The 15,429-nt window shown below is 39.7% G+C and overlaps 1 protein-coding gene across 3 annotated transcripts in view; it reads right to left on the bottom strand.

Annotated features, from left to right (window-relative positions):
• The window catches only part of camkmt (calmodulin-lysine N-methyltransferase), a 379,453-nt gene that overhangs the window by 362,407 nt on the left and 1,617 nt on the right, over positions 1-15,429 (bottom strand). For all 3 annotated transcript variants that reach the window (XM_043695646.1, XM_043695648.1, XM_043695647.1), the window contains exon 2: positions 757-932. In XM_043695646.1, coding sequence (XP_043551581.1) covers positions 757-932 — 176 coding nt within the window. The remainder of the gene's footprint in view (positions 1-756; positions 933-15,429) is intronic.

Genomic DNA, 15,429 nt, shown 5'->3' with positions numbered 1-15,429 from the left:
CCAATTCTATTGTAAAAATTTTGTCCTGTACACAGAAGACATCTACACTGCACTTGGAATAATTAAAGGAAACAGTGTCAGAATTCTTTGATATACAGGAGATAAATATTGGTTGGTAAATTGAAATAGATATGATACATGAAGTCAAAAAGAAGAATACCTTAATGGCATCAAATGGAATAAACCAAGGTGAGACTATATACTTTGGCAATTTATTAACTTTGACTTCACAATGTCAACAGGTTAGGTCTGCACTAATCATTTGGGCATAAAAACATTTTGCTGCAACACCTTGTAATTTTAAAAAAATACAGTTAAGCCTTTGGCTTTTGATTTTTTTGTTATCTTTCTAATGCAATTAGCAAGTCAGATAAATTTAAACGTCTGGTTGGTAGGGTGAACCATAGTGATAAGTTATAGATTTCATTTTTATACTTGACAGCGTAAGTTCCCTGATCCTGATTGGACTGGCCAGAAGAAACAAAGTGCTTTCCCAATGCAGATAATTCTAGCAATTAGTTAAATGTTACAGGTGCTCAGGAGTAAGTTGCTGTCCTATCTGTTATCCCTTACTGTGACCAAACAGAACCTGGTGTAGTGGACAAGCAAATACTGAGGAAGTGATAGAAGAGACAATGTAAATTTCAAATTGGAAAGGCGAGGAAGAGGGGTAGAACCTCACAAAAACTAACATGAGCATTTTTGCAACCTAATATTACACATCAAACAAACAAGATATTTAATGCAATAGATTACCTTAAATACACCCTATACTGTGGATAGGGAATGCATGAGTATTCAACCCACATTTCATTATCAGAATCTGTCTCCAATTTCTTCAATACATTTGTCGAAAATATATTGAAAGTCAAACATCTTCTGATAGAAATCTGCAGCAGATTTTCTTGATCTATGCTCTTCTGTTTCAGCACCTGTTGAAAGAAGACATTGTTATTCCTACGAGTTCCTCCCATTTTTGTTGTGATGAATCAAACAATGGTTCATAAAGGGTGGAGCTTACACCTTTATTAACTGCACAACTTATGTACACTTATAAGTTTCACGTAGACAGCCACCTTCCCAAAGATTTCATATCTCTCATATTGCGTCTACTCAATTCTGCACAGCTCTTGTCAGGAGACTGCAGAGCAGGAGGCCTTTCACCCCTTTCAGTCTGCTCTACTATTAAATGAGATCAAGGCTGATCTATATCCTATACTAGAACTCCATTTCATGATTTTAAATATAATCAAAGATGCAAAATAATTAAACTCTAATCAATTTCCGTCTTGATGATTTCAATTGACAGAGTAGCCACAATGTTTTGACAGTAACTTGTATGAAGACTATGAAATTAAGTTTGGAGGGGGAGGGGTTTACTACACAACATTTACTAGACAACTGACAGCACAGAAAGGAACAGAATTTGAAATAACAACGATATTAACCCATCAAGTTAAAACAGGACCCGTGTGGTAGACCAGGTGCTGGTGATTAAAAAAAATGGTAAACACCCCAAAACAGTTGAAGTAAGCAGGGAAGCCACAGAGTTAATGTGTAGGGCTGAAGAAACTGCCAAGGCGGAACCAGGACCAGTGGGGAACAAAGGGCCCAAGGGAGTTGTAGTTTTATACTGGATTGCGCAGGCTGAAGTTGAGACTCAGTTAAGGCCCAGAAATCAAATTTGACCACAGGTACAAAGTCTCACGGACATACCATAAGAAATAAAACTTAAAGCGAAACATAAATTGTGCAGGCCTTAAACTAAAAGGCGTGCATTGCAACCATGGACAAATATGAAATATGACAGCCTGCAACTACAGCATGGTAGGCAGCTGTTAACAAAGGAAATTTCCATTACAAGCATTCACATATGTAATTCCAATTGAAAATGCTGGCATAAAACAATTGTTTTATAAATATTCCAGTTATATTTACGATACTTGGTTATCCCTCTCTGGCAACAGTCTGAGAGTGTGTATGCAACCTTATCACATTTGACACCAAGATAAGCTGACAACATAGCTACACATTTACTAAGATCAACTTTTTCTGCTTCCGTCACATCCCTCAACAACACAATCTCAGTTATCTGCTGCTGAAACCCTCATTCTTGCCTTTCCTACCTCTTCAGTCAATCATTCCAATATGCTGCTGATTGGTCTCCTATATTCTACCCTTTGTAAACTCTAGGGAATCAAAACTTTTGCTGCTTGGGTCCTTATTCACACCAAGTTCCATCTACTTATCACCTGTGCTTGTTTGGCAAATTTCAAAATGCTTTGCTCGTTTCCAAATCTTTTCTTGGCCTTTCCCCTCCCTACTTTAGTCATCTCTTCCAGTCCAACAGCCCTCCGAGATATCTCCTCTCATTTAATTCTAGCCTTCAGGGAATCCCTGTTTATAAGCAATAGACCACATGTGGCTACACTTTCAACTCTCAAGGCCCTAAACTCTGGAATTTCCAACAGAAAGTTCTTCACCTTTTTTTTTTCTTCTTTTAAGATGCCCCTCAAAAAAAGATCTATCTCTGATCAAGCTTTTGGTTATCTGTTCAATATCACCTTACATGGTTAAGCATCTAATTTTACATTGGAATGTTCCAGTAAAGCACTTCAGGACTCTTTTATTGCAACTGCCACCAAGCCAGAGAGCTAATTACCCATCAAACCAGATAGCACGACATCGAAAAGGGGCTCTCGAAAAGAAATCTCTCAGAAGGCACTATCTATCAAAAGGTACCTTTTCCTGTAAAAAAAAACTTGCAGTAAAAAGAAAGAAGACCACCTAGGAGAAGACAGCGGAGTCGAGAAGCAGAGGAAGGAAGAGAAGACCATCTGTGTGGACTTTAAGAGAATAAGTGCTAACTTACTGTCATTATTAATTGTGTTATGGAACAGAATTTTAAAAGAATTGTGGTCAGCTAACAGATTGTGATTAGTTAAGAAAAGGGGGCCCGGATTTGTTAATAGTTTTGATTAGTGTTCACTGTTAGGGTGAAATAAATAGTTACTTTTTATTTATACAGTGGAAATCAGGGATCTTCTTTCATTCACACATTTTTAAGATTACGAGGCAAGATGAGCTTTTCTGGGTGTTTGGTTTTAATTTGCAGAAGGGTTTGATCTCCCATGTCGTAACTCTTCTTAGGAAAATATTGTTTGTGTTGGTCAGTTGCACAGTTTCAGTTTGGTAAGGGCAAGACTGGATAAAAGACAATCCTTGAGATATTTTTTCAAGTCAAGCAGATCAAATGTATCTTACCACAAATTGGGGTCCCTCCAGTTCAGTGTCGCATACAGGTGTTTGGTAGAATTTCTGGACATCATTCAGGAAGCTATAAATGTTTTTCAAACTTTTATAGAATTTCTCTTCGGTGCTATTTACTAGTGTTTCTACTAGTCATCACTACTTCACTTGCCCATTTGGATAAACCAATGTATAGTTCCAGCTGGTCTTTGTTGCTTACTGAATTACTTTCAAAGAATGCTATCTTAATACTTTGAAGGGAATTCTTTTGTTCTTGTGCTCATTCTGCTCTTTTTGCAAGGGGTATCTTTGGAGCAACTGCCCTAATCTGGAGTACCAGAATTTGCCTCCTCGCGGGAATCTCCCTGTTTTAAAACAAACTGTTCTTGGAACATGAACACTACTGGCAAAGTTGCATTTACTGCCCGGTCACTAGTTGCTCTGAAGTGGTGATTGTTAGGCCAATTTCTTGAACTCCCACTATAGTATTATATAGCAAATTCAACTTTGCTGAGTTAACAGCAATGAATGAATGGTAATCTCTCTCCAGTCAGGACTGTATGCAGCTTGCAGTGAGGTTTATTGGTGGCAGTTCCTGAAATTGTCGCTACTATATTTTGCAGTACTGAGGGAGTTCTATAGTGTCGGACATGTCACCTTTGACGAAGCCTTTTATTACTTCAATTAAAACAGGAGTTTTGATGGAAGATCAAATACAGGCAAACTTATATTTTCATTTTCTCTACATTGATGTTGCCTGTCCTGTTTAGGATTTCCAGCATTTTCCAGTTTTATTTCACACATCCAGTACTGTATTAGCAGTATTTTGATTTTGTATTTTCCTGACTCCCTGGCAACATCACTGAAAACAAAGCATTATCTGGGTTGTTTATCAGACCTTTATGAACACAAACTAACCACAATGTTTCCCTGAATGGAATTTTTTCAGATGTTCTTAATTTGCTGTGAAATACTTTGGGGGACAAGTCACAGAATGTTACAAGTTCAGAGCTTGCCCAGGTGAGATTCACAATCTGGCTATGATGTACTTAGGTACACCATCCAATGCAAACAGCAGCTAAAATCTTCCACAGGCATGGCACAGCCAGTGGTTATAAAAATTACAAAAGTTTTGACTTTTGCACTTCTTGGATGTCAGTCACATTCATTAACAGAACAGTGGCTCAGTGGTTAGCATTGCTGTCTCATAGCACCAAGGACCCAAGTTCCTTCCACCTTCAGGCGACTGTCTGTGTGGAGTATGCACTTTCTCTGTGTCTGCGTGGGTTTCTGCCAGGTGCTCCAGTTTCCTTCCACATTCCAAAGAAGTGCAGGTTAGATGGATTGTTCATGCTAAATTGCCCATAGTATGCAGGCTTACAGGGATAGAATAGAGAGGGTGGGACGTTCTTTGGAGGCTCTGTTTAGACTCGATGGGCTGAATAGCATATTTCCATACTGCAGGGTTTCTTTTCTAGTCAAGCCTGCAGCACAGATTTTATGAAGCAACTGACATCCTGTTCCCTAAACAAGTTATCTGTATTTTTTGATTGCCTTGCCTTTGAGGCAGCTTGCAAAGTTATAAAGTTTTACAGAGCAGTAGAATCTGGTCCAAAGCGTACTCTTATGTGGCTATAAGTTCCAACATAATTACACAACACACACAAAGGAAAAATTATTATATTCTCTGCATTCGGCTTATTTGGAATTTTCATCATAGGATTACGCAAACTATTATTCAGGTCCTAGTTGGACCTTCAATGTCTGCTTTTCAAGATGTGTACCATGTCACAATTATTTGTCCAACAAATCTGGGTGACTGAGGGTTCATGATTGCCTTAGCAACAAGGTCTAAGAAAAGCACACCACTGACAAACTAATGTGGTACTTCAAATGAATGAACAGATTGGCAGTTTCCTCTAGAACAACCAGACTGAGGTGACAAAATCCATGCTAAGCTTAGCGAATTTTGAGAAGATTTGTAGCTCAGGTTGAGGTTCTCACTGAGCTAGAATGTTTATTTTCAGATGTTTCATCACCACAGGAAATCAACCCAAGGAAACCTAAACACACAAATAAAAAGCAGGCCATACCACAAGTGCTTCACTGGAGGCTCACTGATGATGTTACCTAGTATGGTGACGAAACATCTGAAAATGAAACTTCCGGCTCAGCATGGTGTCTTATTGAGGAACCCTATAAAAAGGAAGAAATCAAGCTGCAGCAATTGGATCAACGTCAAGAATAGAGGTAGTTAGAGAATGCTGTAAAAGAAGATTTGCTTTTAACTGAAAGAGCTTATTGGGAAGATCTTATAGAGATGACATAATCTATCCATGAACAGCTGTAGATGGACAGAGACACACAAAGGATTAAATAAATAACTTATTCAAAGTGTGGGCATAGGTAGATAAAGCCATTAAAAAGACCGTAGCAATAGGAATTTCACATATAGGGCATAGAGTATAAGTATACAGAAGTGATGCTGAATTCACCTAAAACTTTGCTTAGGTCACAATACTGTGTACAGATTTGGCCAAATCAATATTGAAAAACTATCAAAGCCTGCTGTAGATTCATCAAAAATTATGCTAGTTATGATAATTACAGAGAATATAATATTTAAAATATTTCTACTATAGCAGAAATAGATAAAAATGAGATTCTTAAAAAATGAATTAGGTTTTTGGTATAGTGATCAAGAAACTATTATTATGACTCTGACTGAGAAAATCAGGTCTGAGCCTATGTCTATTTAAAGTAGTTATTGCAGGTAACAGAGATCAGTGACTAGTTGTTCATTGAATAGCAACTTTCCTACACACTGCCATATGAAGATATCTGTTACAAATCATCATCCTGCATAAAGCCTTACTTGCTGCACCATCTTCTTTGAGGCTTGGCAGGCTTATGTTTCTCAAGATATTATAGGCAAAGTGGCAAACCAGAAACATTCCCAATTTTGCCTGGACTCTTGCAACCACGTCCTTGCCCAAAATATTATGAATATTATGTACAATTCAAAGGGGCAAAGAAATAACTCTTCAAATCCCAACCATGCAACTAGTATATTGACACTAATAAACTGGGTGAACTTTAATTGAATTTCTACCTCTGAGAGAGATTGTTTATGTTTTCTAACTTAATAAAACAGGTTACAATGGCGCTATTCTGTCAACACAAAACAGGTGATAATTAAAGATAAAATTAGAAATTGCTGGAGAGACTCAGCATCTGTGGAAATAAGTGAGTTAATGTCTCAATTCCCTCTGCTTTCTCACCACAGATGCTGCCAAACTTGCTGAATTTCTCCAGCAATTTCTGTTTCTGATCTTCAGAATCCGCAGTTCTTTGTTTTATGATAATTAAAGATTACCCACTTCAAAATGCAATAATTGAACTCAATTGCAATAAAGAAAGTCACAAGGAAATCAATACGTTTTCCGAAGGACACAATAGGTCTGTACTCAAAAATCTCATTCTTCACACAGACAGATTCACAAAGCTGAAGAACGCTGATGCATACTTGGGAAATTCAGTACTCATACAGACAGTAACTACACCCTCCAAATTCAGCTCAGAGTCAATTCTGAGAAAACAAAAGTTAGAACCCAGAATTTTTGGGACAGGTTTAGACCTTAAGTTACGAGGCATAATTTGATATGCAACAATGTGTCATTTTTTTAAAAAATCACTAAAACATTAGACATTAGATTTTCAAATATTGAGAAACAAATGGCTGTATGATTATTTTTGAAAAAAAAGACTAATTCAGTTATAATTAACCATTTTATGTTCATATTTAATATCATGCCAGAGGTGTACTGACCACATTTTTATACACAAATTAGCTGTAAAAGGCAAAACAAAATTGTTAACTTAACAAATATTGACACAGATGACAACACCTCTTCAATAAACTCAAATTAAGCCTAATGAAAACTTATTTTCTTTGCAATAATTTAAATGAATAGAAGAAGTACGCAACATACCCAGATTAATATTGATAAATACAGTACCTCATAAAAGCAAACCTGCTATGCCCATTCAACTTATTCCATTAACAATTCCTACACACAATAACTGAGGTAACCAGTAAGGATTGTCCTTCTCATCCTCTCTTGCGCCACAGGCATGGTGACCCTCAGTTTAAATCATCACCATTTGTCTCTCTCTAATGAGAGAGCAACCTTGTGGTCTGGTAAGACTATGGTGATTTTACCTTTACATTCATACGTTTGACAGCATCTACAAAACTTGCCCCTCCAGGAGGTAGGGGTCACTAGGGCATAAACACACAGAAATATATCATTAACAGTAAGTTCTTCTTTCAAGCCACATGCAGTCCTGATTTAGAAGAACACTACCAATCTTCCACTGTGCTTGGTAATGAAACTAACACTGCCTTCTTAATAGTATGGAGCATTTTAGACGGGTGGCACAGTGGTTAGCACTGCTGCCTCACAACGCTAGAGACCCGGGTTCAATTCCCGCCTCAGGCAACTGTCTGTGTGGAGTTTGCACATTCTCCCTGTGTCTGCGTGGGTTTCCTCCAGGTACTCTGGTTTCCTCCCACAGTCCAAAAATGTGCAGGTTAGGTGAATTGGCCATGCTAAAATTGCCCATAGTGTTAGGTGAAGGGGTAAATGCAGGGGAATGGGTCTGGGTGGGTTGCTCTTCGGAGGTTTGGTGTGGACTAGTTGGGCTGAAGGACCTGTTTCCACACTGCAAGTAATCTTAAAAAAAAATTCACTTGCAACAAAATGGACTGCAGCAGTTCAAGAAGACAGCTGACCACCACTTGGACAAGGGCTGTTAAAGATGGGCAAGAAATACTGGCCAGTCCATTGCATGAAAGAACAAAACCAGAGTAGAGCAAATTAACACTGGCAGTAGATATTGTAAATGTGACCATGTCTCAACAATAATCACTACATGGTGTCTTGAATACAGCCTATAATTCGGCAGAAATATAATCAGTCAAAATTCGACACCAAACCATGAATTGGTCAGAATTGGAGCAACATAATTTTCAAAGGATTAAAATCATAGGGCAGTATTTAATGGAGTAAATGAGTCACTTGCCCACCAGCGCTCTGCGTGTTGTGTCTTTTGGGGAAGATCCACCACATTATGCACCAATTAGACATTTAAGTGAGTAGCTGCGAGCCCTTGCCAAGATCTAGAATATCAGGAGGTAAAAGTCTTGCCTGGCAGTCAATGAGCAGGGTTGTCTCCACTAATCCCATTCAAGTGGAATACCAACCACCCAAACATAGGTGAGTGATGGTGGGAAAAATTGATTGTAAAAGATTTAATAGCAGAATACTTGGAAAATGGTGACAGGTTTGGACAGAGTCAGGATTGATTTATGAAAGGAAACTCATGCTTGACGATCAACTCACACTGAAATGTTTTTGAAAATGTAACTAGAACAATTGAGAAGATGAAGCCAGTGGATGTGATTTACTTGGACTTTCATAAGGCTTTTGATAAGGTCCCACGTAAGAGACTAGCATGCAACATGGGATTTGGGACAGTGTACTGATGTGGATAGAGAACTGGTTGGCAGACAGGAAAAAAAAAGAGAAGGAATAAATCTGATATTTTGAATAGTAGCCAGTGACTGGTGGGGGAACCAAGGATCAGTGCGCACCCCATATATTAATGATCTAGATGAGGCAACTTAATGTGATACCTCCAAGTTTGCAGGTACACAAAGCAGGGTGGGAGGGTGAATATTGAGGAAGATGCAGAGATGCAATGTGACTTTGACAAGTTGAGTGCATGACAGATGACATATAATGTGGAGAAATGTGAGGTCATCCACATTGTTCACAAAAAATGGCAATAGATTGGGAAAGTGAGAAACCTGGGTGCCCTTGAACATCAGTCACTGGAAGTAACCATGCAGGTGCATTAGGCAGTGAAGGCACAAGGTATGTTGCTTTCATCGGAAGGGAATTCAAGTACAAGAGCACAAATACCTTGTTGTATAGGGCCTTGGTGAGATTACACCTGAAGTACAGTCTTGGTCACCTCCCTAAGAAAGGATGGTGTGGCTATGTTTTCATAGCTGCAACATCTTCTTTAGGTTCGGCAACAAAGGTATACCAGACTGATTCCTGGAAGGGCAGGACTGGTGTACGAAGAGAGACTAGATTGGTCAAGAGTTCACTGGAGTTTAGAAGAAGTGGGCCGAGCAATCTATTGAAACCTATAAAATTCTAATAGGACGAGTCAGAGTAAATACAGAAAGGACATTTTAAATGACTGGGGAGTCCAGAACCAGAGGTCACAGTTTCAGGCTGTGGGGTAGGCCATTCAAGACAGTAATAGGAGAAATATCTTTGCCCAGAGAGTGGTAAGCCTGTGATATACTCTCCCACAGCAAGCAGTTTTAGCCATTGAATATTTTCACAACATTACATATGGTTCTTAGGGCTAAAGGATAGAGAGCAGGAACAGGGTACAGATTTGTATTATCAGCCACAGTCATGTTGAATGGCAGAACAGGCTCAAAAGGTCAAATGACCTACTCTTGCTCCTTTTTGTTCTGTTTCTATGTCAAACTGTGTTCACAGTGTTATGGCCGTAAACGGTGGGGGTCACTCGAAAGGGCAGGAGAGGAACTCTCAGCACCATCATACATCCCTAGCCCTTCACATCCCCTCCCTTGTATGCACAGAGTCATAGAGATGTACAACAAAGAAACAAACCTTTCATTGCAACTCACCCATGCTGACCAGACATCCAAAATAAATCTTGTCCCATTTGCCAGCATTTGGTCCACATTCCTCTAAACACTTCCTATTCATAGGCTCATCCAGATGCCTTTTAAATGTTGTTTAGCCAGCCTCCACCACTTCTCTGGCAGCTCATTCCATATACACATCACTCTCTGTGAAAATGTTTTCCCTTAGGTCCTTTTTAAAGCTTTCCCCTCTCACCTCAAACCTATGCCCTCGAGTTTTGATCTCCCCCACCCCTGGGAAAAGACCTTGTACATTTACCCTATCCATGCCCTTCATGGTTTTATAAATCTCTATAAGGCCACATCTCAGCTTCCAATACTCCAGGGAAAATAATCCCAGTCTACTTAGCCTCTCGCAAATCTCAAACCCTCCAACCCTGGCAACATCCTATTAAATCTTTTCTGAACACTTTCAAATCTCACAACAGCCAGAATAGACCAGAATTGCACACAGTATTCTAACAGTGGTCCAACAAACATCCTGTACAGCTGCAACATGACCTCCCAACTCTTATACTCAATACACTAACCATTAAGGCAAGCATATCAAACACTTTCTCCACTATCTAATCGATCAGTGACACTACTTTCAAAGAACTATGAACCTGCAATCCAAGGTCTCTTTGTTCAGCAACACTACCCAGGACCTTACCATTAAGTGTATAAGTCCTGCCTAATTTGCCTTTCCAAAATGCAGCATCTCACATTTATCAAAACTATACTACACGTGCCACTCCTCAGCACATTGGTCCATCTGTTCAAGGTCCCGTTGCATAATAGGGTGAATACCAGCTGTGATAGGATAAGGCCCTTCAGTGCAATTTCATTCTTCACTGAAGGGGCTCAGTCGGTAGTTGGGCAGGAAGGCTGTTTATTCCCATCCCATAATCAGGGTGGAGGCCAAAACAAACATGTACACACCTACCACTCAGCCACCAATTAAATGCTCATGTTATAAGGAAAGCCCAATAAATTCCACCTTTAAATCCTTGTATCACAGGAAGTCAATTAGTCTACGAAATTCTTACCAAATCTTTGGACAGTTCAGCAGTTTAGTCCTATACCAAACCTTTATCTCCTTTACCTTGCAAATGAGTTCTTGAAGTGTATGTCTAATGACCTTTTAAAATTTCTATGGAATCTGGTTCCTAAGGAATCAGATTTTTTGTAAGACCTTCTAAATTATAACAAAGCACTGTGTGAAAATGCTCCAAGTTCCCCTTTTAATTTTTTGCCAGTTAATTCACGTTTATTACCTCTGTTAACTGACCCAGATGCCAAAGTAAGTAAGCTATTCAACCCATCAAACCTGCCCTACCATTCAGCATCATGGCTGACCACCTCTTCAATGCTATATTCCCACATTATTGCTATATCACTTCACATCATTAGTCTCCAGCTGACTGGACTCAAAGTGCACAAAAGAAAGATGGTTGTGGTTATTGAAGGTCAGTCATATGAGTTCCAGAACATCTCTGCAAGAGTTCCTTAAGGTAGTATCCCAAAACTCAACTATTTTCAGCTAGTTCTTCAGCTGGTTCATCAGCTTCCCTCCTCCTCTCTTTCAATAACGTAAGAAGTGGGGGGATGTTCACTGATGGTTGCATAACCTGACTCTCTATATATTGAAGCAATCCATGTCCAAATGCAACTAGACCTGGACAATATCCAGGCTTGGGCTTACAGATTCCAAGTAATATTCACACCACACTAGTACCAGAGAATCAACATCTCCAACAAGAGAAACTAGCGATCTCCCCTGAAAGATTCCGACCTGAAATGTCAATTGTCTTGCTCCTCTGATGTTGCTTGACCTGCTGTGCTTTTTCCAGATCCATAACTTCACTGACTCATTCAACGGCTTTGCCATCACTAAATCCCCCACTTTCAACATCTGTGTTTGTCATTGACCAGAAGCTGGACTAGACTAGCCGTATTAATAACGTGGCTATAAGAGCAACTAAGAGACTAGGAAGCCTGAAGCAAGCAACTCACCTCTTAACTTCCCAAAACCTGTCAATCATCTTCAAGGCACAAGACAGAAGTGTAATGAAATATCCCCAACTTGCCTGAATGACTGCAACTTCAATACCATTCAAAAAGCTTGATACTATCCAGAACTAAGTGGCCCGCACGGCTCACTAAATTGTTTGTGGATGCAATACCACTTCACCACTTGCACACAGTGACAGCAATGTGGACCATCTAAAAGGTGCACTGCAGCATTTCTCCAATGCTCCATCAATTAAATCTTCCAAAATCCTGAACTCATCTACTAAGAAGGACGAGTACAGCAGACGTATGGCAACACAACCACCTGCAAAATGCCTTGCAAGTTGGAGAATATCCTGACTTGAAACTATATTGCCACTCACTCACCACTCCCTTTCTGAATGCACAGTGGGTGCACTTAGGTCACAAGGACAGCAGTGGTTCAAGAAGGTAGCTCACCACCACTTTCTTCAAAGCATTAATGGATGGTCTAATTAGCAATGATCACATCCTTTGAACAGATTTTAAGATGTCTTAGCCTTTATTCATTCTTAATGGAATGCTCTAGGGAGAGGAATACTGGTTGATTCAGGTGTTCTGCATAACTAAAGTTTCTTATCCCTGGCGTCTTTGTTGATCTTATCTCCAAGACTTTGCTGTCCCTCCTAAGTGTCTAGAATTGCACATGATACTGAGCTTTAATGAGTGATGTGGATTTCCTTTGTTTTGCATTTAATGTATCTATATAGAGTCAAATACTTCATAAGCCTTCTTATAACCCTTATCAAATTGACATACCACCTTCAAAGATTTGTGAACATACTCCTGCCCTTATATCTCTTTCAAAATAGTATCTTTAGGTTATGCTGTCTCTTCATTTTGTTTCTTGCAAAGTGGGCTTCTTTACACTTAGCTGCATTAATTTTCATCTGCAGTACCTGCCCATTCTACCAAGCTGTCTGTGACCCTGTGGAATGTTTGATTATCCTGGTCCCCTTTTTTCCATAATTCTCAATCCCAAAACTCTACTGCATACACCAGGTCAGTTGCATAAGAAAGGTAATAATCTCAACACAGACCCTGGGTTACGGCACTGGTTATTTCAGTCCAATTACAGTTTGTCACCATGGCTCACTGCCTCCATTATCAGGTAATTACATAACTAAGTTACAATCTTTCCCTTTAATTCATAATGCTTCTCCTCTGAAAAACATTTTGACAGAAAGACAAGGTCGAAAATAAATCTAAATATATGATGAAAATGTTAATCTTGAGGAACCATGAAGCAAAATATGACAGCAAAGGTGAGTCATATAGTCACAGAGATGTACAGCATGGAAACAGACTCTTCAGTCCATGCCAACCAGATATCCAAACCAAGTCTAGTCCCATTTGTCAGCACTTGGCCCATATCCCTCTTAACCCTTTTTACTCATATAAAGGCCAGATGCCTTTTCATAGGATCATAGAATCATTGTGCCAGCCTCCACCACATCCTCCAGCAGCTCATTCCAAACATGTACCACCCGCTGTGTGAAAATGTTGCCCCTTAAGTCCCTTTTATATTTTCCCCTCTCACCCCAAAACAATGCCCTCTAGTTCTGGACTCCCCCACCCCTCAGAATAGACCTTGTCTATATATCCTATCCATGTCCCTTCTGATCTTATAAACCTCTAGAAGGTCACCCTTCAGCCTCCAACACTCCAGGGAAAACAGCCCCAGCCTATTCAGCCTCTCCCTAAAGCTCAAATCCTCCAACCCTGGCAACATCCTTGTCAATCTTTTTCAACCCTTTCAAGTTTCACAACATCCTTCCAATAGGAAGGAGACCAGAACTGCACGCAATATTCCAAAAGTGGTCCAACCAATGCAATGAAGGATCGGAAATAAGCAGTAGAAAACCCTAGAGTCCAATCTTCTAGAGTTTCAGGGTGGAAAACCAGCTAGGTGACTATTGGAATTCTGGAAAGCTCTGACGAAGGGGCACTGGACCCGAAACATTAACTCTGATTTCTCTTCACAGATGCTGCTAGATCTGCTGAGCTTTTCCAGCAACTTTTGCTTTTGTTTCTGATTTACAGCATTTGCAGTTCTTTTGGTTTTTATTGACTATTGGAATTGTTGTGATTGGAGCTAACAATGGCATAGGCAATGGTTTCAGCAGCAAGTGACTTAAGATTGGGCATAGTCTAGTGGAGTCAAACAGGCAGAACTAGGTAGCGTTTGTGATGGAGGGAATTTAGTGTTAGAAGTTCAGCTGACTGAAAAAGGACACAAAGGGTACAACGACTCTTGTTCAACCGGACACAGTGGTTGGGTATGGTACGGATTTAGCAGCCATGATAGAGATGATGTGGTAAAGACTGCAGGTGAACTTTTTGGTCTTCTCAATGCTAAACTAGACAAAACTGAGGCAGGATTGGATGTCAGAAAAGCAAATTGATAACAGGGTTCTTTTTCAGGTTGGTGACCTGTAATCAATGAGGTTCCACAGGGATTGGTGGGACTACAGCTGTTTATTTATTAATGACTTATGAATGCATTGCAGCCAAATACTCTGGCCAAAGACGATACAAAAATAAGCAGAAAGGCAAGGTGCAAGAGGGATACAACCAGTTTACAAAGAGATATTAGTTTTTAACTAAGTAGGCAAAAAATTGGCAAATGCAGTATAATTTGGGAAAATGTGACGTTGTTCATTTGAAAGGGAGAACAATAGAGCACAATGTTATTTAAATGAAGATAGTGAGGACTTGAGATGCTGGAAAGTCAGAGTGGAGCTAGAGAAAGCACAGTAGGTCAAGTAGCATCAGAAGCAGAGGAGTCGACTTTTCAGGTCAGAACCTTCCATCAGGACTGATTTAAATGGATAAAAACTGCAGAAAGGGATCTGGGGGTACGTGTGCACAAAATGCAATAAAACACTCAGGTGCAACAAAAATTAGGAAGTCTAATGGAGTGTTGGCCCTTATTTCAAGGAGGAGAAAGTGAGGACTGCAGATGCTGGAGATCAGAGCTGAAAAATGTGTTGCTGGAAAAGCACAGCAGGTCAGGCAGCATCCAAGGAGCAGAAGAATCGACGTTTCGGGCATAAGCCCTTCTTCAAGAAGGCCTTCCTGAAGAAGAGCTTATGCCCGAAACGTCGATTCTCCTGCTCCTTGGATGCTGCCTGACCTGCTGTGCTTTTCCAGCAAAACATTTTTCAGCCCTTATTTCAAGGTTACTGGAGTATAAAAATCGGGAAGTCTTACTGCATTTGTACAAGGTGCTGACATAACAACATTTAGAGTGGCGTGAGCAGTTTTGGTCTTCTTATTTGAGGAAACATATCATTGCATTGATGACAATTCAAAGAAGGTTTACTGGGTTGATCCCTGGTATGAAGGGTTTGTCTAATGAGAAAAAATTAAACAGATTGGGTCTCTATTCACTG

The sequence above is a fragment of the Chiloscyllium plagiosum genome, chromosome 9 (assembly GCF_004010195.1).
Source record: "Chiloscyllium plagiosum isolate BGI_BamShark_2017 chromosome 9, ASM401019v2, whole genome shotgun sequence".
NCBI lineage: Eukaryota > Metazoa > Chordata > Chondrichthyes > Orectolobiformes > Hemiscylliidae > Chiloscyllium > Chiloscyllium plagiosum.
Note: the sequence above shows the minus strand (reverse complement) of the source record. Positions and strands in the feature narration are given on the sequence as shown.